This window comes from Apodemus sylvaticus, chromosome 14 (genome assembly GCF_947179515.1).
Source record: "Apodemus sylvaticus chromosome 14, mApoSyl1.1, whole genome shotgun sequence".
Lineage (NCBI taxonomy): Eukaryota > Metazoa > Chordata > Mammalia > Rodentia > Muridae > Apodemus > Apodemus sylvaticus.
Genome location: NC_067485.1, coordinates 33,520,566 through 33,543,086, shown reverse-complemented (window position 1 = coordinate 33,543,086; position 22,521 = coordinate 33,520,566). Strand labels below are relative to the sequence as shown.

The 22,521-nt window shown below is 44.3% G+C and overlaps 2 protein-coding genes across 5 annotated transcripts in view; both read right to left on the bottom strand.

Annotated features, from left to right (window-relative positions):
• LOC127664689 (leukocyte elastase inhibitor A) overlaps positions 1-16,609 on the bottom strand; it is a 230,165-nt gene extending 213,556 nt beyond the window's left edge. The window contains exon 1 of one of the 2 annotated variants that reach the window (XM_052156805.1): positions 16,511-16,609. The gene's annotated coding sequence lies outside the window, so the exon portion shown is untranslated. Of the gene's footprint in view, positions 1-15,044; positions 15,112-16,510 lie in introns of those variants that run through there. The other variant, XM_052156803.1, reaches the window with a different exon arrangement.
• On the bottom strand, positions 6,230-15,119 carry LOC127664687 (leukocyte elastase inhibitor A-like). Of its 3 annotated transcripts, none has more exons than XM_052156798.1 (8): positions 15,045-15,119; positions 13,815-13,990; positions 12,640-12,796; positions 11,269-11,406; positions 10,421-10,538; positions 8,763-8,905; positions 8,406-8,573; positions 6,230-6,736 (listed from the first exon to the last, which is right to left on the bottom strand). In XM_052156798.1, exons 2-8 carry the CDS (start codon positions 13,922-13,924, stop codon positions 6,332-6,334), a joined length of 1,239 nt encoding a protein of 412 aa, XP_052012758.1. In that variant the 5' UTR covers positions 13,925-13,990; positions 15,045-15,119; the 3' UTR covers positions 6,230-6,331. The 3 variants fall into 3 exon arrangements, with proteins under 3 accessions (XP_052012758.1, XP_052012759.1, XP_052012760.1); XM_052156799.1 differs by lacking the exon at positions 15,045-15,119 and adding an exon at positions 14,124-14,147; XM_052156800.1 differs by lacking the exon at positions 12,640-12,796 and having other exon boundaries at positions 15,045-15,113.
• Positions 16,610-22,521: the final 5,912 nt, after the last annotated feature.

The window sequence follows — 22,521 nt, the reverse complement described above, 5'->3', positions numbered from 1 at the left end:
TGTTGACCTGCCCAACAGAGAAGCAAAAACTAATGAAATTCCAGCTTCTCCGGTTCCTCATGTCCCTTCTGTATTCTGTACTTGCACCTCCACCTTACCATTCCCCAAAGGAAACCTCACCTGCTCAGCTTACTGTCCCTTGAACATGCATGCTTCAGGCACAAGATCAGCCTCTTTATATAATGAGCAGCAGCCCCTGCTAGAGACTCAATCTTTGAGAGTTTGACTATGCTGTGATATGAATTTACCAGGCAGGGCTGAGGAACCATGAGCTACCTCGGAGAGCTAACATGCCAACATGGGTTGGTATCCAATTGAGGCCTGGTGTCTCTGGAAGTCTCTGTCAGTCATGCCAGTTGACTCAGAGGATGGGTAGTAATTTTGACATCCTCGGACATTTTATCTTAAATCTGTCTCTTTAGCTCCCCATTCCTCTGAGCAAGTGTACCTGTCTTCCCTGCTCATGAGTGTCTGTGTGGGGCCATGGCTTACACACCTTCAAAAAATTTTTTAAATGCTACTGGGGTTTCCAATGTGACGGGAGTTTCGCTGGTTATTCATTAGGGTCTCTGGTCATTCCATGGTGTTTTAAAAAAAAAAAAAAAAAAAAAAACATGCCCCTTGGTAAGCTTATACGGAGTTTCAAGGTGAGACGTTGGCTGTGCCCAGCAGACTATGTTCAAAGTTTGAGGAAAATGATTGAGGACCGTGGGGTTTCTTTTCATGAGAATTAGAGCAGAGGAACTTTGCCTTATGCTGATTGAAAGAGGACTGTCTGGGACATTTGGTTGTAATTTTTTCACTTCCTTTTTTTTGGAAAACCAGAAACCAAGCAGGTTCTGTTTGGAATTTTAGCCTAGGTGACCGCATTTTGATTTTTTAGTCTGGTATGTCGAGGTCTAGTGTGGGAACTTAGTACAAAGCGATGACCACCTGAAGTTTGTGCTTGAACACATCACAATATCATGAGGCAAGAGGCCCTGAAAGTCCACAGGAACTCTACACCTCTCTCCCAGATCCTTGTCCAGCACATCTCCCCATATTAAAATGGAGTCTAAGTATAGAGCATTTCTAAGATTTCTGGGTCAAACGAGAAGTAATTTGGGCTGAGAGCAAAATCCCAATGGCCAAAGGAGGAGAAAACTGTGGAGGTAGAGGCAGAACCAGGCAACCCCCCCCCAGAGAGAGAGAGAGAGAGAGAGAGAGAGAGAGAGAGAGAGAGAGAGAACAAACAAAAGAGAGAGAGAGAAAGAAAGAAAAAACAAACAAAAGAAAGAAAGAGAGAGAGAAAGAGAGAGAGAAAGAAAGAAAGAAAGAAAGAAAGAAAGAAAGAAAGAAAGAAAGAAAGAAAGAAAGAAAGAAAGAAAGAAAGAAAGAAAGAAAGAAAGAAAGAAAGAAAAACTAAAAGCCAATGCTTTAATTTGACACAATGAAAGATGACTCAGAGGCAGAAGTGGAGAAAAATCTCACTGCTTTCGCCATGAGCATTTTCCAGGCATCATTGAATTGTGGAATTCTAGCTGCCTGAGAGAGGGCAGAAACCTCTGGCTGGAAAAGGAAAAGCCATGTGAATGTCAGGGTTCTGGACAGCCCAAAAGTCCTGCTCATTATACAACAGTGAGTGTCTGCCCCCTGGAGGGAGCAGGTGAGCTGGCTGCTCAGACACTCATGTGTGCTGTGGTCTGCAGAAGACAATGAAAGAGCTAGAAGGAGCCCTGAGGGGCTGGTTGTTGTTCCCGTTCTTGTGACTTTGGTCACTCAAGCCACTGGATTAAAACGACTTTTCTAGGATTGCCTTGTTAACTACAACCACAATACAAGGTCTGAAATAGCTTTGTGTCAACCAGCATCCTCATACTATTATAGTGAAGCCTTGGTTAGTTTGGGGGACTTGGAGTTATTGTAACAAGTTAAAAATAAGTTATTAAAAACAAATGTAAAGGGCCTGACTTGTAGCTCAGGGGCAGAACCTGTGTGAAGTCACATTATTTTTTTTTTCTCTTCCCTTTTCTTACACACCTGCCTCAAAGAGTTAAAAGAACTCAGAGTTTTTGACTGGACACAGGGTATTAAGCTTTGTTCCCTCAGAGAAAAGCCTGCTGAGTAATTTCTCTAGTCACTGGCTGTCATAGGCAGCAGTCTCCATCAGTCACTATCTGGACCGACCCCCGTCAGCCCCTCTTAGTGCTGATTCCCATCCGCTGCTCTCAGCACTGAGCCCAATCACCTACTACACACCTCACTGCCTGCCTCAGTTTACTCTGTGGTGTCAAAGATGATCTTTGACAGAAGTGAGATGGTTCAGTGGGTAAGGTGCCGGTCACCAAGACGGACAACCTGGGCTCAATCCCCTGGACCCACATGGTAGAAGGAAAGAACCTACTTTAGCAAGGTATTCTCTGGTCTCCTGAAGTTCGTTGCATGTGATGAACATGCTGGGTGTGCCCACATGTTTGCACACCCACCAGCAACTGGTTAATGTGCAATAAAGTAAAAAATTATGATCCAGAGGGTACAGTCATGGAAATAATTCGCCTTTATTATCACTTTTCATGAGATTTGTATGCAAAATAGTTGGTGTTTTACTCGGCTGCCGAGAATGAAATTACATCTTTTGTAGGACAGGGAACAGAACCGGAGATCATCATGGCAAGTGAAACCAGGTTCAGAAGGACAAACTGTAGGTGCCCTCAGAGTCAGCTCAAGACACCCAAGAACACATTCTCAGCACAATGCATATTTATTAGCCCCAGAGGACACAGGCCAGGGAATAAGAGACAATGAGAGGAGACAGAGGACTAGGGAGAATGGGGAAGGAACAAGGGGAAGGTGGACAAAGGACTGCCTCTGATAGAGAGGAGACAGACATGGCCCACAGGCAGACGATGGCTTATAAAGGTCAGAGGGAAAACCCCACGTTAGGATGAGCTGTTTAATTGTGATTGAGCATGTTAATTAGGTTAACCACAAGATTGCTGGACTTCAATACTTTGATAGCTGGACCTTGGTAGTCAGCCCCAGGAGCAGCTAGTGGTGAAATAAAGGACTAGACCTTGGCGGTTAGCTTTCAGAAAGCAATCTAACAGTTTAGCAAAGAGAGGGAATGGGGGCAAAGGGAAAGGCCTGAGCTGTGTTTGCCATTCCCAGGACTGCTAAAGCTCTTTATAGAACTTTCCATATAGAATCCTTCTGTATAGAACCCAGATTATTTTTTTTTTGCTCTTACAATCTTTTTTTTTATTCGATATAATTTATTTACATTTCAAATGATTTCCCCTTTTCTAGCCCCCCCACTCCCCGAAAGTCCCGTAAGCCCCCTTCTCTTCCCCTGTCCTCCCATCCACCCCTTCCCACTTCCCCGTTCTGGTTTTGCTGAATACTGTTTCACTGAGTCATTCCAGAACCAGGGGCCACTCCTCCTTTCTTCTTGTACCTCATTTGATGTGTGGATTATGTTTTGGGTATTCCAGTTTTCTAGGTTAATATCCACTTATTAGTGAGTGCATACCATGATTCACCTTTTGAGTCTGGGTTACCTCACTTAGTATGATATTCTCTAGCTCCATCCATTTGCCTAAGAATTTCATGAATTCATTGTTTCTAATGGCTGAATAGTACTCCATTGTGTAGATATACCACATTTTTTGCATCCACTCTTCTGTTGAGGGATACCTGGGTTCTTTCCAGCATCTGGCAATTATAAATAGAACCCAGATTATTTTGAAGACACAAAAGTGTGACTATTGGGGAGAATGGGCTATGTTCCCATGGAGTGGGGGCAAGAGACAGTAAAGCAGGGATTGATCTGAAGTAAGTAGGATGCTATTTATGTATGAAAATGTAATAATGAAATACAGCATTTTACATTATATAGGCTAAGTTTAAGAGTTAAAAAAAAAAGAGTTGGAGGCTAGCCTGTTCTACTGAGGGAGTTCTAGCACTGTCAGAAAGACCCTGTCTCAAAACCAAAAACAGATTAAAAAACAATCACATTTCACTGTTCAGTAAAACATGATGGTGAGATTTATAATTCCACATCAATTTAAAGTATCACTAGTCACCCCAAGACAGTTTCTAAACTGAATGGGAACAGGACAAGCTAATTCAAAATGTTTTCAAAGTGTAAAGCAAAGGCTCTCACGGTACCTGTGAGAATCCAGGGTACTGGATAGGCATCGTATGTGAAGATCAGGACAGGCTAAGAGTAAATCACTTCTGCTCTAAAGGACTGCGGCAGCAGCAGTAACGGAGTACAGGAGTCTCCATCTTCAGTTACTCATGGTAATCCGTGCTCCTAAGTTAGAAATGGAAACGTCCAGCAATTCCATACATGATACACTCTTACGGACTGTGGCACAATGCACAGGTCCTGCCCAGGTCCAAGCCATACAGGCTCCCAGCACTAAGAAGGAGTGGACAAGGGCTCCTCTCATCCTTTACCAATGAGCTGCCTCCAACTGACAACTGCTTTCAAAGGAGAGATTGGTTTTCTTCCATGGAGTCTCACTCGGTGCATTGACCACACATAAAGCCACTTACTCGTAGGCTCTGTGCCCAGCAGTAGATGGCCAATGCAAAATGAAAAACGGTATTTTTGTAAACCTTTGTGTCTCTTCTGGTTTCATTTGTGCTTTTGTTTCTCATTAGCTTTTCATTTTTATATTATGGTGACCAGTTTTATGATTCTCTTCCTCCCTTTCTATCTTTGTCTCTGTGTGTATGTGTGTTTGTGTGTGCTCCTTGTGCTTTAAAAAAATCTAGTTGGCTTGAATGTGGTGAGACAGAGAGAGAGAGAGAGAGAGAGAGAGAGAGAGAGAGAGAGAGAGAGAGAGAGAGAGTTGGTTGGGGGTTCCCTGGGTGAGGGAGGATCTAATCAGACTTGAGGGAGGGAAAACCAAGATCAGAATATATTATATTGGAAAACTAATATATATATATCACACAAACCCAGTCAGTCAGTGACACTCCTGCATGGCCTCTGCTTCAGTTCCAGGCTTGAGCTCCTGAGTGACTTCCGTAAGTGGGGGCCTGTGGCCTGAGCAAAGTGAAATAAACCTGTTCTTGCCTCTCCAAGTCACTTTCAGCATGGTGTTTTATCACAGTAGGAGACACCCTGACTGAGACAGAGGGTTTGATGGGCAGCCATTTTCATCTCTTCTGGTTCCTGAGGGGTGAGGTTTTCCCCAGAAACCCCAGCCAGCAGGCAGCGTCTTGGAAGCATAGAGAAGCCTTCACTAAATGCAGAACCTCCCGACACCTGGAACTCAAGCTCTCAGTCTCTAAAAGTGAAACAAATTTGTAAATAAACTTCTTGGTTTCACTATTGAATTATAACACCACAAAGTAAGATATTAGCATGCTTACACTGTGGCTACACAACCACCCAAGCCAGGACAGTGGCGTCCTTTGGGAGGGGTGACAGAGACTGGCAGAATTTGAGATTTCTACTGTTGGAGCTTGAAGGATGATGGTGGTGATAGATCATAATGGGGAGCTGTAGGGAGCCCCCCACCCCCCTCCCCCGCTGTCGGGATGGCCCCACCCTTCCAAGAGAGATCTTGCCTAGCTTAGATCTGCATGTTGGCAGAAACATAGGTGGTAGAAGTTAATTCTGAGTGTATCTAAGATGGAAATGAGTAACAGGGTATGAGAAACTCAAGGAAAGACTGGCCTCCCATAAAGTGACAGTGACCTTGGCATTTAAGCTTATGCCCTGGCTAAAATCACCAAGAAAGTATGTCTTCACAAGAAGTGGGTTCTTCAACTGTATTTATTCCCAGGGCATATCTTCTTTTAACCCTATCTTCAACAACCTGGAATGCCTTCTACTGAGGCTTCCCAAACTCTGTAAAGGAAATAATGTTGTTGCATTTCACACATCAAAGAACAAAGTAGGAGCAATTGTTATAGATCCATTAATTTTCTTAGTGCTTTATTTTTTGTTGGTTTTACTGATTTGTTTTTGTCTTACTCTAATTCTGGACTGAGAAACAACTGACTTTGCAAAAAGCCCTATATTTTCATGACTGTCAAGAACATATGGCAATTCCACAGGTTACTTCATGGTCAGGAAACTATACATCTATTTAATTCCTTTGCTTTTAGATTTGATTCTATTGACAGTGGCAGTTAGATTTTATTTTTCAGCATAAAAACAAAATAGACACAACCATGCCAAAAGACATGGATATAAAAATCCAACAGGGTTAAAATACAAAGGAAAGAGAGATTGGTTTCTGATAGTAGTTTTATTGTCAAAGACAAATGAAAACAATCACCATTAAAATCTCAGGGAATGAAACTCTAAGCTCTGCCTTGTACCTTGTTCCTTCTATGGGGAACAAACTCTACCAAGGAAGAGCACAGTAGCTGTGGGGTTGTGCCGAATGAAGAAAAGGAAAGGATGGTCCGCTGTGAATTCTTCCTCGGGACTCAGAGAACATGCAATAACAATGTCTCCCGTGGCAGCAGCTGCCTCTGTTCCCTCCTCATTCACTTCCACGAAGGACTTGTGGGCAATAGTTGACATGAAAAGATCTCTGGATCCTGACATGCCAGACAGATCAGCATAGTCAGGGATAAAGAGATCCTGCACTCCCAGGCGGTCCAGGTTGGAGTTGAGCGTGTAGCTCTCTTCCATCTTAAACCTGGGCAATTTGACATGGACATCAATCTTTCTCAAGGTCCCATGTTTGGTCCATTCACAAAATTTTTCCAAAGTTAATTGCTGCTCAATCTGGAATTAATATAAGGCAAAGGAAAGTTAATTTATTAGTGTAATAAGGTGCTATTTCAATGAACGGAGTCACAATTGCCTCAACTCATAGGTTACCCTCTTTTGTTCTATAAAACCACTTTCCATGTAGGCTTCATTTTTGTCTGTTAATTAGTGGAACATAGCAGAACTATTTTCCAGGTCTTTGAGGGTTCAAGTACAAAAACATTTCACTACAGTCTGTCATCCTTCATCTATCTATCTATTTACCAGTCCATCCATCATCCGTCTACCCATACATCCATCATCCATTCATCTATCCATCTATTCTTCATCCATTTTTCTATCAATTTCTCTCTGCTTCACTCACCTACATACTCCTTCCATTCTAGAATTCCTTTAGTGCAACCATCTACCCTCCCTTCCATCCACTCAGGATTTTCACACTCATATTACATTGAGTCAGTTGAATTGTGAGCTATAAGAAGTTTTATTACTTTGGTTGCTAAAATGGTACAAGGGAAATTTTATAAGTTTCTTCTACTTATTCTGCAACCTTCTAAAGTGGTAGTGATGTGTAAACTAGATACTAGATACTAGATACTAGATACTAGAGCAGAAGCAATCTCTAATAACTCCTGAGCACAAATGAAAAAGGTACAGAATGTATGGGACTAAGTTCATTTCAAACAAGGACAACCAGTTGACATGGGGGCACACCTTGTAATCCCAGCATTCAGGAGCCACTGATGGAGGGCTGTGAGTTCAAGAACAACCTGGGCTGCATAGCCAGACCTTGATATGGAATGGAGCAGAGTTGGGTAGAGTAGGGAAGAGTGGAATAGAGCAGATACATAGAATATGGTGTATGTGCTAATGATACCAACTTTGTAGCATTGTTGTGAGCATTAAATAAATTGGTGTAGGAAAAGTGCTTGGCATATACTAAGTACTACATAAATACTATATAAATATCAAATATTGTTGTTCCTCTATTGGGCCAAATGGAAGCATTTTCTCTTATGGGCAGTAGCAATTTCTTTCTTGAGATTAGAGCTTCATTTAATTACCAGCCAGGAAACACAACTGACAAATGCACCACGTTCGTGGCACACTCTGTACATTCAAATGAGAGCAGGCTCCTTCCTGACTGCAAGTGTAGGCTGGGAAGGAAGAGGAGATAAGCCACAGGGCAGCCTAGGATTTCTGAGGAAAAATTGGAACCTTTATAGTTTTGTCTAATTCTAATCTTATCAGGATACACCTAGTCCCCAAGATGTAAATCAATTTTCATTATAATTCCTTTAAAGTTACTTCAAGAGACTTTCTGTGAGGGACCAGTCATCACTGTTACCTTTACTTTTGGATCTGTAGATGTTATACAATGATTCACTGAAGGCAGCAAATATTCTGAACATGTATACTTTGGGTCTCTGGGATAGGAGTGTGTGTGTGTGGCTCAGGGACAGAACACTTACCTATAAAACATGATAGTAATAATAATAAAAATAACTGTGTTAACATGAGGCCTCAGATCAACAAGTGCCGATAGACTATAGTGACAAAAATGGGAGCGTACTCCCAAGGGAATTTGTGGATAAACAAGTGTTTGTGGTTCAGTGAACACATGGGAAGTATAAGAACAGTGCAGTGTAAGGAAACATGAACCATGCCATTGAGAGCCAGTTACCTTCTTAAGACCTGTGGACTCGTCCTCAATGTCGTCAGGCAGCAGGATGACCATGCTAAGTTCTTTACCCTGGTAAGGCATCTCCAGCACCTTACACTTCAGGTCTGGAATGTAGCCATATGGAAGGTAACTCTTTTGATACATCATCTTCACGGTTTTTTTGTCTTTCTGAAAGGTTACAAAAATAGCATTCAAGTTATTTCCTCTTCTCTTTTAGAGCAGAGGTGAATTTTGGGTCTTGGAGTAGAGGGCTCAGTGGGTAAAGGCCTGGCTGACCATGGGGGAGGCCCTGTGCTACAACCCCAGCACTCACACGCAAACAACCAAGAACATCCCAGGGTGATGGTGTCACCTGACCTTGTTCAGTCGGAATGGAGCATCTGTTGTATCCTCTGCCATGAATTTCTCCTCCCACATTCCCTTGAAGTAGATGGCATTCACTAGCACAAGTTTAGTGTCCTCGTCCACCACACCCTCAGCCAAAAGATCTGGAATTTTCCCTGAAAAGATGACGTAAGCTTCTTTAAAGGTCCATATTGTAATTCCAAATTTAAACTTATAATTTATTAACTCAAATATAGACTTCAAGCTTTATTTTGTTTTAACTCAGTATTAGGAAAGGCTCACTTGTCCAATTTTTATTTTAAATAAACAAAATTGTAAGACCCTACAGGCTCATGTCTAGTGTTCTATATTCCTCATGGCCATCCATTTTACAGGAAGAAATATACTTAAAGTCAGTTAAATGTCTTCAAATGTTTAAAACAAGAACGTTCTCCATTCTTGGAGGAAACAGTAACCATTATTTTTGAATGGCTATTCTTTACCAAAAAAAAGTATTCCTTAGTGGAACTGTTTTTGTTCACTGGTAAATAATGTTTTCAAATGTGCTAAGTAGAAGTCTGTTTTTCTGAAAAGGACTTTGAACAGATATCTCAGAGATAATAAGACTTGTCTAATGGGTAAGTCTATTGAAACAGAAGCCACTCTCCCCACAGCCAGATACACTGCTAGGAACTGATAGAATTCAAGACAGGATCCCTGATTCTCACAGAAACAAGACAGAGGGCAGAGCCATTACACAGCTGAATTGAGCTCAGAGGGTGAGTCACTCCCTGCCCACTACTTCTGAGATACTGGACAAGATGGTGGCCAAAAATATCATGACTGCAACAGTTTTAACACATTGACTTCATGGTTCCCTGAGGTTTCACATCTCATTTCTTTCCATATCAGCACTAAACACTTTTAGACAGGCATTTTTATTAATTTTATTCTGCATTTTAATATTGGTTTTAACTTTCAATTATACTTCAGGAAAACCCATAGGTACTCAACTGCTTCCATTAAATCATATCTGTATTTCTCTACTGTTAAATTTCTGACATCTTAATTCTAGGGAATTATTCTAGGGAATAGCATCTGTGTGTCAGCGCACAAAAGCCAGGATTTGGGAAGTTGAGGAAGGGAGACAGGAGATGCAAGTGAGAGTGCAGGGGAGTGAGAACCTGCACACAATGGCTCTGCTATGATTCAGAGGGGTCCCCAAAGGCCCCTCTCTTAAAGGTTTTGTCTCTGCTGTATCCTGCACTGGAAGACCGAGGAACCTTTAAAATGGCAGCGTGTGTTTTCTTTTCATTTGTTTGTACTTTGAGACGGGGTCTTGTCACTGTTTTCAAAGCGATCCTCTTGCCTCAGCTTTCCAAGTGCTGGGATTGTAGGTCTTCTCCTTCAAGCCTACCTTGGGAAGGGGTGCTGCTATTTAAGTGGCTGTGAGACATTGGCCTCTCCCCTCTCTTTATTCCCAGTGAGGTGACCAGGCCTCCTCTGCCATGCTCTGTGAACACGTGAAGTGCAGCGTTGCCATAGGAACAAAGCAATAAGTTCAATAATTTACAAACTGAAACCTCCAGCACTGTGAGTCAAAATCAGCCTTTTCTCCACAAGCTGATTGTGTCAGCTGTGAGCTTCAGAAGGGACACTAGCTCCAGAGCCAGCACTGCTCAGCCTCTCACCTTCTGTTTGACCTTTGACCCACTGGTTTATCTCCTTCCTTGCATCTTCATAGGCATGCTGAAAATCCATAGGGGACAAGTCTGCACCGTACAGTTTTTGAGTTGAAGCCAAGAAGTCCTGATTTTAAGAAAGGAAGTGTCGTGATGAAAAATGGCTAATACATACAGAAGTTTTCTAAAATCTTGAAAGCAAAGCATCATAAAATTGAAAATGCTTCAATAAAACTTAACCTTTCTAGTTTTCTATCATGCTGGAATTTAGTGCCTTAATTATTTTTTAAGGTTACAGTGCAGTAGTGGCATGTATAGCACTTTATGTAACACTTCAGGTATTAGTACAAAGGTTACTAATATTTTTTTTTAGATCTTAAACTAACATTTTCATAAATCAGCAAATGTTGAATATTTTTAAAGTGGCTTTTCAGGACTGCTTTTGCTCTGTGTGTGTGTGTGTGTTGTGCACATCTATCTATATAGATATGCATAATCTGCCTTATTCTCTTAAAACAAATTCTCTTACTGAATTTGCCTAGGCTGGTTGTCCACAAACCCAAGGGGTCCTCACAGCTCCGTTCCCCACAGGGCTGGGGCTACAGGAGAGTATAGAGCCATGCCTGGCATTTTTCATGGGTTCTGGGATCCAAACTCAGCTTCTCAGGCCTACACAGGAAGCTCTCTTCCCCATGGAGCCAAGATATCCAGGAAGGATACTTTCATTAGAAAGACTATGAGATGAAAGTCACACATGCATTCTTGGTGTTTTTTATGAATGGTTTGCAACATGGCTATGCCTGGAAAAGACTGTGTCCCTTCTAGACATTTCAGAATTTGAAGCACTAGGTACTTACAGGAAGGAAATTGTAGGTTTTCTCTCCATACAGTCTGTTAGCAAGTTTCAGAGTGTGAGATGCCCCACGCCTGCTCACTTCAGCGTTCAGGCTTTGAAACTGTGAATGGATGTCCTCAACAGAGTCAAAATGAAGAGCCTAAAGGAAAGAAAACATACTTTATACAATCATCTGTTTCAAAGTTCTGAAGTGATTCCTTGGTATTTACTTCCACCAAATTATTTTTTGTTCGATGCCTGGAGCCATTCTCACATAGATCTCAAAACCTCCTCCTTTCATCTTACAAGCTCAAGCTTGCTTTTAGAAGGAAAAATACTAGCTTTCAAGTTAGGCAAGTAGCCAGGTGGTCAATACAAACAGAGCTCACCTGTGCCTAGGTTACCATAGCAACTCCTTTCCACTTTACATCCTCATGATCATTCTCCTAGCCAATTTCCTGCAGCAATGGCCAGCTTTTTCATGAGATTTTGAGAGACAATTCTGAGAAACCGTTCCTGAGAAAACAATGCTTGTCCCCTGAAATTGTTCCCCCCAAACAATGTCTTGCCCCCTTTACCCCTCCCAATACCTTGCTTGCTTCCCTTTATATTGCCATGTATAAAAAATAAAATTTGACAGCTTGATCAGAATACTGTCTTGCTGTCCATCTCTTGTGTCTCTTGTCTCCCATTCTCTCCTAGGTGGTCCAGGGACCCAGTTGACTGACCTGTGGATCAGAACAGTTTGAAATCAAGTAGCTGCAGCCTAATATTTTATTTTAACATACCATCAACAGAGCAATCAAACCAGGACCACAGTGTACAGCTTGGTGAGACCTCAGTAGATATGGTTTCTAAATAATTTTTAATAGATTCATAAATGGGAATGGTTAACAAGGTAACATTTACATCTGGTTTTTGTTCCAAGAATGATTTGACTGATATGCTCCTGTTTATATTCTATGACATATAAAATTTTGCTAAAACAAAAGTCTCCGAAACAAACCATGTGGAGAAGACTCATTCCTGCTCTAAGACTAAATGTGTAGCGCTGACTGAGGCATTTTTCTTCGTTTATCTTATGAAGGTCCACAACCCACTCCCTTGAAAAATAACTTCCTTAAATTTATTCTAGTGAGAGTTTAATTCCTCATCTGATAGTTTTAATGCAACAGTCCTTTCACGTTTCTGTGAGGTCTGGGCTGGTTTTTACTTCTAAGACTCAAAAGACAAAAGCCCACAGGGTCCACAGTCCACACCACTCTCTGAGCTATGCCTGTTAGGTTGATACTTGGACATACCTTCTAGACTGAAATGGGGAGGAAAAGGCTTTGCGACTCTTGTTTCCTGAAGCTGTCAGCTGCAAAAGCCTTAACACTGAAGCAGACATAACCTGTGAGAAGCACTGAGCAGCAGGTGCAGAGTAGCCATGCAGGTCAGTTAGGAAACGCTGAGTCCATTCCTGTCTAGACTTCCAAAGGTGGCAGAATTCCCTTCTCAGAACTAAGGAACACCAGGAGCAGACGTCCTTCCACATCCATTCACGAAGACTAGGAAGCCATGGGGAGGGAGACAAATATGACCTGCTGTCTCTCAAGGTAAACTGAGAGGATGTGGGTCCTGTTCACCAGGCCACAGGGACTTTCCAATCTCTCCCCAGCAGAGCTTCAGCCAGTGGAGTCAGTCTGGAAAGAGGCCCAGGGCTAACCCTGGGAACACAGGCAGAGGGCCTTCCTTCTTTTCCCTTGTCCTCACAAACAGGTACCACCACCAAGCTGCCTCCTGTAGCATGCTCCCTTATCTGTATGCCTAAGGTGACACTGCTGTGTTTTGCAAATGGGTGGTGTGATGTAGCAGGAGGGAACACCTCAGAAACCCTATCAAGTTGTTCCCCTTGAGGAATCAGCCATGGGACAGACCTAATACAAAAGGAAGTTTATTGGGAGAAGGAAGCCAGGGAGCAGAGGGGGAAACTGGAAAGGAGCAGAGGCAGAGAAAAGGGAGGGCCAGAGAAGGACAGAAAGAGAGGAGAGAGGAAGAGAGGAATAGGAGGGAAGGCCTGGGGCAAAAAGAATGAGGGAAAGAGGGAGAGAACCAAAGAGTCCTTACACTGGAGCCAGGCTCCTACCTTGCTGTTGCTAGGTAACTGCTAACTGTTGGGCAGAGCCCAATTGCTAACAGATACTGTATTTCTGCCAGCATGTTTTGTGAATAGTGGTGGTCCATGCTAAAGGAGAACAGGAAACCCCTAGCTCCTCGCTCCAGGGAGGTGCAGTGCTTACAGGAAAGCTGTGAGATTCACTCCTATTAATTGGAACTCAAAGTCTGCAGGTGTTGTCATTGTCTTTCTTCACTGTTTGTCCCCAACTGAACAGAGACTCTGTCCTATGCTCAGTCAAACCCAGTAGTGAAGGATCAAGTAACAGTTCTTGGGTTCTTGGGGGGTAGGGTAAAAGGGAACGGGAGAGGAAGGGGGAGTAAGGGGAAGGGGGGCTTTTCTAAAAGTCTGACTGCACCCTGTTAGCAGGGATATGACAGGGAGAGCTGGCCAGTTTTGCTTCTGCTCACCTTAGAGAGCTGGGCTGCAGTGTTGCCTTTGGCCCCCAGGAAGACCATGGCCAAGGCAGAAGAGATGCTGAAGGGAGAGAAGAAGATGTTTCCTGTGGGGCTGCTCTCATTCAGGGTGCGGAACAGCTCCAGGGCGAAGAGGGTGTTGGCTAAACTCAGCTGCTCCATGGTGAAGGCTGCAGTAGAGGGGAGATCAGCACTGCCAGGTACAGCACCAGCAAGGCCTACCTCAGCTTTGCCACTCACCCACAGGAGCCTACATTTTGGAATTCCCACCCCATCCTGTTTTTCCCAAGAGGGCAAGCATACCCCTCCAGGCACACAAAGCTGGGGCCAGATATCAGCAGTGATGTGTGACCATGGCCTAGGGTGTCTTATGGCTCTAGCCTTCCGGACAGCTGTGTCTAAAGAGGGACCATGCCGATGGCCCTGGCACAGTGCCCACACTACACAGCCCTCTCTCTGGAGCTCACACATCTCTCTCCTTGTGTTCCCACAGATGTCAAGTTGTAGTTCATGTGGGCAATGAATCCAGAAAACCACAAGGACCTACTCTGCATACAGGTGAATTCTGGTAAAGATAACAATGCTATCACTTTAGTTGTCTGTGGATTCAGTTCTCCATGCCTGAGGATGCAGTCTCAGCTGGAGTAGAATATGCAAGTTTGTGATTACCACTCACTCTCCCTAGTCAGGCTGTGGGTGACAGGGAAGAGGAAGACTCCCTGTGTCCCTTTTGCAAAGGAGCTGTCCCTTGTAGTGGGTAAGCAAGCCCTGCTTGGGGGCCATCTGCTAATCTGTGTGGGTCCCAAACTCAGAGCCCCAGTTTGTCCAGGTCCAGGACAATCACAGCTGCATGCCTGTGGCTGTTCAGCTGCCAGGGCCACATCAGTTCTCATTGCTGAGGATCTAGGACCTCACCAGCTTCCCTCCCAACCTCCCTGCAGCCAGGAAGGAGGCCATGGAGCTGCAGGGCACTGTCTCTCAGATCAGGTTCAGAAATCAAGCTGATGGGAAAACAAAAGCAAAACCATGGCTGGGACAGTTTCCTTCCTCTGACCACTGGCTTGGCTTTGGGTGTAGCTGGGAACCACAAAGGCTTCCCTCTGGGTGTCACAGCTAGGGTAAGAGCCAGGCATGGGGAGAGCATGCAGGGTCCAGCAGGGCATGCAGAGAGGTCTGTCCCCCTCTTGCCGGCCTTCTCCCTGGGACGCTGCCCATGGGCCTTACCTCCTCTGCTGCAGTTCTTGCTCCACTTGCTGGAAATCTTGGAGGAAGCTCCCAGGGACAGCTGCAGCCTTCACTCTGAAAGGAGGGTGTCTTTCTGGCAAGGCCAGCCTGGGACGAGAGCTCTTCTCCTCTGGTGAGGGCTTAAAACTCAGCTTGCAGGGCTGGCAAAATGAAAGCAGAAGACTGCAAGCACCCCCAAGGGATCCATGTTCCTCCATTCCAGGCCTTTCTCTACTTCTCTAAGCAGAGGCCCTAATAAATTAGTTATTTCTCAGCTGTGAAAAGCCTGGAGGAAAAACATTCTCTCCTACAAGTCAAATGCTTCCCTTCTGAATTCCACTGAAAGACTGCAAAACCTGCTAGAGATCCTTTTTGTGAGGTGTGTGAGTGGGAGTGTAGAGGCACCTTTTTGGCCCTTTGGATAAGGTGGCAGAGCTCCAGTTTCTAGCAACACCCATGCCTGCCTCTCAGGAGCCAAGGCTAGCTCAGTGACCACAGCAGGTTGGAGAGGCCCTCAAGCCATGACTCTCCACTATTGCACTAAAACCTTGGACATATTTCTCTCCCCATCAAATGAAATCAGGATTGGCCAGCACAGGCCATCATTACCTTGATGGGCCTGGCTTTATTCTCCCTTGAAGTGTCTGGATCTGTAAAGTCCTAGAACTTTTTCATGCCTACTGTCCTTCAGAAGGACAGATGAAGAATCTGTTTCCTGATGAGGATCACACCACATGGGTTGGTAGTTTTGGACCTACGGATTTATTTCTAATGAAGAGAGGAGAAAGGAGGATGCGGGATGGGTCAGTTGGTTCCTCATTTACCACCCAAGCATGAGGGCCAGCCTAGACAATTTACAATCGAAAGAGAAGCGAGGTGTGGAGGCACACATAAGACTCTTGTCTCAGCCACATGGGAGGCCAACACAGGAAGATAGCCATTTAGAGGCCACTGTGAACAATTTAGTGCTTTCCTCCAGATATACACAGTGAAAGGATGTCTGAGCTTAATTCTCAGTCTCTCTGTCTCTGTCTGTCTGTCTGTCTGTCTGTCTCTCTCTCTCTCTCTCTCACACACACACACACACACACTCTTCACACACACTCATTGGTGGGGAGACAAGGGGAGGGAGGTAGAGAGGGAGAGAGACAGATTCAGATACAACAGAGAGCAGGGAGACACCAGGGAGGAGTGAGGCAGGGAGTGAAATTCTCTACCTCCTTAAAGAAAAAAATTTTACATGTTCAGGAAAAGAATACGAAGGCTTTGCCAAAACTAGCCTTTGATCAAGAGATTCATGCGGCAAGAAGCCAGATGCTATTCCTTACTGCAAGGCAGAGCAAATCAAAGTCATCACGGGATAATCCCAATTGCCACGCCTATCCTACACCAGAAAGCCTCACAGGAGAGTTTCAAGGGAGGGACCCAGTGCACTAGGGGACTCAGGATACCACAACTGCTTCTACCTTCCAATGTGGCACTCTTTGGCTTTGTTGTCCTTCTTGAAGTCCTTGAAGTTTTATCAAGATGTCTCCGGTCAGCTGATTGTGAGAGGGATCAGTGTGGCAGCCACATTTTTCTGGATTTCAAGTGGATCCACCATGGAACGAAGGCTACAGGAGCCAGGGGTTGTGCCACTGCAAAGTTCCAGCTAGGGAGTTGTTTTGCAGAACTAAAGACCCGCCCCCTTCCCAGAATCCAGAGCAGGGGAGGGGCAGGGGATGATGATTAAGTCATCTCCACCCTAGGAAAGCCACAAACACTGGACTCAGCCTGTAAGAGCTGCTGCGTTGGCGCCACCTCGTGGTCGGTCATGGAGATGAGGTTCTCCGTCTCCCCCTTCCCCCCCCCCCCCCAAAAAAAATCCCCAAGAGTCCACCTAGGACAACCACCTATCCTGCCCTCTGGACCAAGGAGGTGTGATGGGGTATTCTCAAGCCTCAAGCCGTCAGAGTGTTTGTAATGCTGAGTTTTGGAAGTCAGTAGTGCCCACCACTTTTTCCTTGCCTGTCACTGATTTTTAAAAAGGAAATACTGTCTTAAACTGGACCTGTTCTATTTTAGAAGAAACTAGATTGTTCGATTTCACAGGCGCCCTAAGAATACTATTTTGAACTTTATACTGAATTTTGAAATACTAGAATAAAATTGAGTGGCATGGGATGAATATATACTGTATATGAAAAGGATTATGTCTATTTATATTATTATAATAAAGCACTTGTGTGTGGATAGATAACTATGAATTCTCCACGTTCACAGCTGGGCATCTGAAATAGCCTTCCTAGGAAGTGTAAGGGATCACAGAAGAAAACAAAATCAAGCAACCAAACAAACAAACAAACAAAAAACTGGGATCATATGTGCATTTCTTCTGGTTTCTGTCTTACAAAATGGAGGCAGAGGAGGAGACAACAAAAGGCTCTGTCCGTTGGAACCAGATTTTGTGCCTCTGCTGAGCTCCCACCAGGACAGTATTTCACAGAGCTGAAGGCTGGGTTTCCTCCCAGATTTCAGAGCTGCAGAGCTATTAGATGAAGTATAGCAGCAACCTGGGGAAGCCACAAGCACTGGAGTGATAGTCCTTAAGACCCGGGGGCGTGTGCGCCACCTAGTGGTCATGAGGATGATATTCCCGTATTCAGTCAGGGGTCCCCCACCCTGAGAACCTTGTGTAATCTTAATCACTTCTCAAAGCCCCCACCTCCCAAACAATACACGAAGTTTCTATCTTCTGATACGTCACATTGAGCATTATATCCAACACGTGAGTGCTCAGGAGACACGCTCAAACTATGTCCTAACTATAGCAGACAGGAGTTTAAGGAGAGCAGGGCTGGTGGGTGGGATACTGAGGTTTGAATGTTGTTCCTAAATTTCATATTGAAAGTTAATCCTCTAACAGTATTAAAGTAGATATTGTGAATGGTATTGGGACCTTATAAAAGATGTAGTTAGACCTTATTTGATTCCACTTTCCATCTTTGAAGACACAGTAACAAGGTGATTTTTTTTTTAATTGTGTATGTGAACAACCATAAGTGTGTGTGCCTCAGAGAGGTCAGAGGACAACTTTCAGGAGTCTGTGTGGGTTCCAGGCTTCAAATCCGGGTCTTCGGGCTTAGTGGCCAGTACCTTGACCAGCTGAACCATCTCACCATCTTCACAGGACACTGTATCAAGAGCAGACAGCAAACCTGCTGGCAACTTCATCTTGAACTTCCCAGCTTGCAGAGCCTTGAGACTAATTTTTGTTGTTTATAATCCTCCCAGACTTGGTATCTTGATATTCAACACAATTGGCTTAAATACACAAGCACGACAGAATTCAGTTGCTGAATGAAATGATACATTTAAAACTTGGGCCCAGATGACATGCCAAGGGACCAGCAGGCTCTATAGGCCAATGTCTACCTTACCAGCAAGTCACCAGCGTGACCTCTAGTGGCTGCTCCAGCCCACTGTAGCTAAGGGGCCAGGATTCAGAGGGGTGGCCACTGATGGCTCCGTAAAACTGCAATCCTGAGGGTGCATTGGACATCATTGCCCTCTGGTGCTGGAAATCTCCCAGCCTGGAGAGGGTAGAGATGGGGCACAGAGTAGGACTCTGGTGTGGCTTTGAAGACTGAGGGTCTCCGAAAGTTCTAGCTCTCTAACTATACTGAAGTGATGATGATAACTTCTAAAAGGTCCTAAAAACATTTTTGCTCTTTCTGAGGGTAAAAATATGCCGGCTTAGGTATTGACGCCGGTAGCCTAACAGCAGGGGGTCAAGTAATGTGACCATTGTTCTATCTCAGCAGGAACTCCACAGCTCAAACTTTCAGCCTGCTAGTAGAAGTAGCAGGAAGAAAAAGGGAAACTTTGAAACGTGATTATACCATTTCTAAGTTGTAAAAAATTTACCTGTAAAAGTTCTCTAAGAAAAAGGGGAAAAGCAGAAAGATCCTATATTTTTCTCTCACTCTTCTCTTTGGATCAATAAACTTCTATTGAACTAAAAGAAGGGAGTAACACTCCCAGAAGGAAAAAACTTTTACATAAGCAAATATCCATAAACTCAGATACATTCATATACAGATTTACACATGTATATTTATACATTTCCATTTAAACCAGGCAGCTTGCATACATTCTCACAATTAACAAACATATACACACATCCATACTTACGCATTTGGAGCAAAAGACCAAGTACCAGTACAGAAAGATCGCACTCATTCTGGATGAAAAATGACCTCCAATCTTTATTACATAGAGAAAGAGAAAGCTTCTGCTCTTTTAAGGATGAGTGAATTAAACCCAGGTTTTTAAGGAGAAAGTTCCTTTAGTAAGACTGAACTTGCCTTGTTATTAAGAAAAGACCTGTTCTGTTCCATGGAAAGGAGAAGCCTGCCTGCTCCTTCTGCTTTCTCTGCAGCTTCTGTTCAGATCTAAAACTAAAAAATGTTTGGTCTAAAAGGTTCTCCTCAGCTCAGTCTGACTCTTCTCTTTGTCCTCGGTACTTAAACATCTTTCAGAATGCATGATCACATGGTAAAAAGTTCACCACCAGTTTACACAAATTCAAATCATAAATCGAATACGAAGTTTACAACAGTGAATGCTTACATGCATAACCATTAGGAGTACTTATCTGGCTAAACATCCATCACCTGTCACAGCTCCACAGGTTCACTAAGAGGTAAAAAACCATAACTAAGTTATTGTGAAGTTTTGTATAGATAAACCCAGTCAATATTTTATCTTCTGCCATAGCACCTATAATAAATCATTAGTTCTCTTTTTATGACCTTTGGATGCTTTATACCCTCTTGGAATGTGCTCTGAGTAGTAGAAAGTCTGGTTATTATCTAGAAGCAATTAGGTGGTGACACATGGGAGACAGAGTTCTCATTGTGGGAAGCCATCCTGAGCTATTCGGACTATTGCTTACTCATGGCCCTAAGGTGGTGGCTGCTAAAATATAAGAACAATTAACTAGAGCCTCTCCCGTGGGCATTGGTTTAGTCATTGTCTCGAAGATAACTACAGAATGATCCTGCCTGCACCATCACCCACCGACTCCAGTAATTGCGATGGAAGGAAGTCCTGAGATAACTGCGGCAGGCTCCGGCCTGTGCAAACACCTGTTGTCTCCACCGGAGGACCCTTATCTCCTCCTGCTGAAACTGCTAATTGCCCTTCCTTCCTTTGTCCCTACCTTGGGGTACGCCCCTCCTGAAAGCCTTATAACGTGGGTACCCCAGAACATTAAACGAGGCTTTGACACAACTCAGAGTGACTCTGTCCTTCTTCGTGCTTGGCCTCCGTCTCTCTCCCCCCCCCTTTTGACCCGCAGGTAGCACCCCTTCGGAACCCTGGAATAACTGACCCGCGGGACGGGTTACATCTCATTGCAGTTTTGACTATCAGAGAAGCACCAAATAGCAGCCCCACTATAAAAGAGCTTAATAAATACTGATATAATTTTAGGAATTCTTATAAGATCATCATTATGAATTAAGAAGTCATCCATTTGTCTATATAGCATCATTACAAGACAGTACATCTTTGTAGATCTGCAGAGATCTTCTTAAAATGGGTGGGATAATACCTAATAATTGTTATATATGTTTACGAGTAATGGGAAAGCATATTAATAGCATGAATCTTTCCTAAAATGATTTTTCCTGTGACTTGCCTATTGGAGTTCTGTCATAGAGATTAATCTAAGGTGGTCCTCTCAGGAAGATCACCTGCTTTCTGGACACTCTATGGCTATCTTCTGACCTAAATTGGATATCATCTACCGAATAGGCCCTACATCATGAGAGTCATGCTGGCCACCTCTGCCTCCATGTCCAGATACATTTTCACTATGGTATCATTGCTAATAGCCTGGATACCTGATCAGTGTGGCAGCTGGATGAATGGACTATCTAAAGACCCCTGGGTGGGAACAAGGACACAATGGAAACAACTTGCTGTCCAATGGAGACATACACAGGTCACTTGTGTGGAGATTGAGACTTCATGACCATACTTAAAAGAACAATGTTGTATGCGTTTAGATCTTAGGGAACTTCCTTCACTGGGAACAATACTTTTCCTTCCATGACAGTGAACTCACTCCCATGAAACATGGTAAGTTGGCACACCCTGCCACTCTCAGATCAATGGAGTTATTGCAGGATGGGTCATGGCTCCAACAGTAATGAAGATGGGGCATCACATGACCTGCTAGTGGGATGACACCTTCTGGCTAGGGCACATGGACATCAGAACCAGCACTTCCAGCAGAAGGAAGTGCCCTGCCGCAGTGTGAGGGGCACTGAGCCTGGGTGTTGAGGTGGACAGGACAGATGCCTGGCCGCCATGCTTTGGGGTACCAGCCATTCCCCTACCTCTGCCCTTTACAGTGCACATCTTAGGGTTCCTTGCAGTTCTGGTCCTCCAGTGCCCTGGATGGGGGACTCTGACACTGCTCTGGCGATGATGCCTCCTCTGATGCCTTCCTTCAAGGAATCCCAACGGTGGCTACTAGAAACAGGGACGCCAAGTGCTCAGTCCACTCAGAACCAGCAGGGCCACCTGACCATTCCTGATAATGGGAGACACTACTAGAGCTGTCAGGTTTGTGCAGAATGTGACTTCTCTTGCTGGGCTGCATTTGTCAATAAAGTGAATGAGATGTGGTCAGGCTCCATGAGGGCTAAGCATGGCCAGTGGACTGCACCAGGCGATGGGAGGAGGAGAGAAAGGGAAGTGAGAGGAGAGGGGACAGAGGAGGAACCAAGAGTGAAGAGAATCAAGAAAGCCAGGAGAGAAAATGGCCAACATGGCAGGGTTATATAGGAAAGAGAAGCTGGCAGGAGAGAAGCACAGGCCCTGGGGAGGAGATGTTTAGTTCAGGGGAGAGGAGAGAAGGCTGAGAGGAGACACAGGTGCTGATGGAGAACAGAAGCCAGCATCAAGTTTGCTGTGCCAATAGGTACCACAGTTAGCCAGTTGCTTCGATGGAACCCAGCATAAAGGGAGTTTCTCCCCCTCCTCTTCTTCCTCCCCATTCCTCCCACTCTTCCTCCTCCTCCCCCTCCTCTTTCTCCTCCCCCTTCTCTTTCCCCTCTTCCTCCTCTCAACCCTCCTTCTCCCCTTTCCCTCCCCCTCCCCCCCTCCCCTCTCTCTTTCTCTCAGTACTTATACTCTGAAGCTGACAAAACAAGTTAATTACATCACATTTTGGATCATTAGCCAGACCTTGTATCTCCCTGACAAAGTTGAATTTGAACTTTCAGTTTCTTAGGGTTTGGGTTCATGATGAGCTACACAAAACACTCAGATACCAATCTCAGCCAGATACTGATGGTTTAATGAACACACATTCCAAGTCTGATTAATTAGTGATGCAGCCAGGAGGAGTGGGGAGCTAAGCTGCAACCCAGGGCAGTCTCTCTCTCTCTCTCTCTCTCTCTCTCTCTCTCTCTCTCTCTCTCTC

Excerpts from the sequence above, each read along its gene's own strand:
- LOC127664687 (XM_052156798.1), bottom strand. The coding sequence starts at position 13,924 with ATGAGAGCAGCCCCACAGGAAACATCTTCTTCTCTCCCTTCAGCATCT. Across the intron at positions 8,574-8,762 it reads CTCCATTCCGACTGAACAAG|AAAGACAAAAAAACCGTGAA; the intron begins GTCAGGTGACAC and ends GTAACCTTTCAG. Across the intron at positions 6,737-8,405 it reads AGTCCACAGGTCTTAAGAAG|ATTGAGCAGCAATTAACTTT; the intron begins GTAACTGGCTCT and ends TATTAATTCCAG.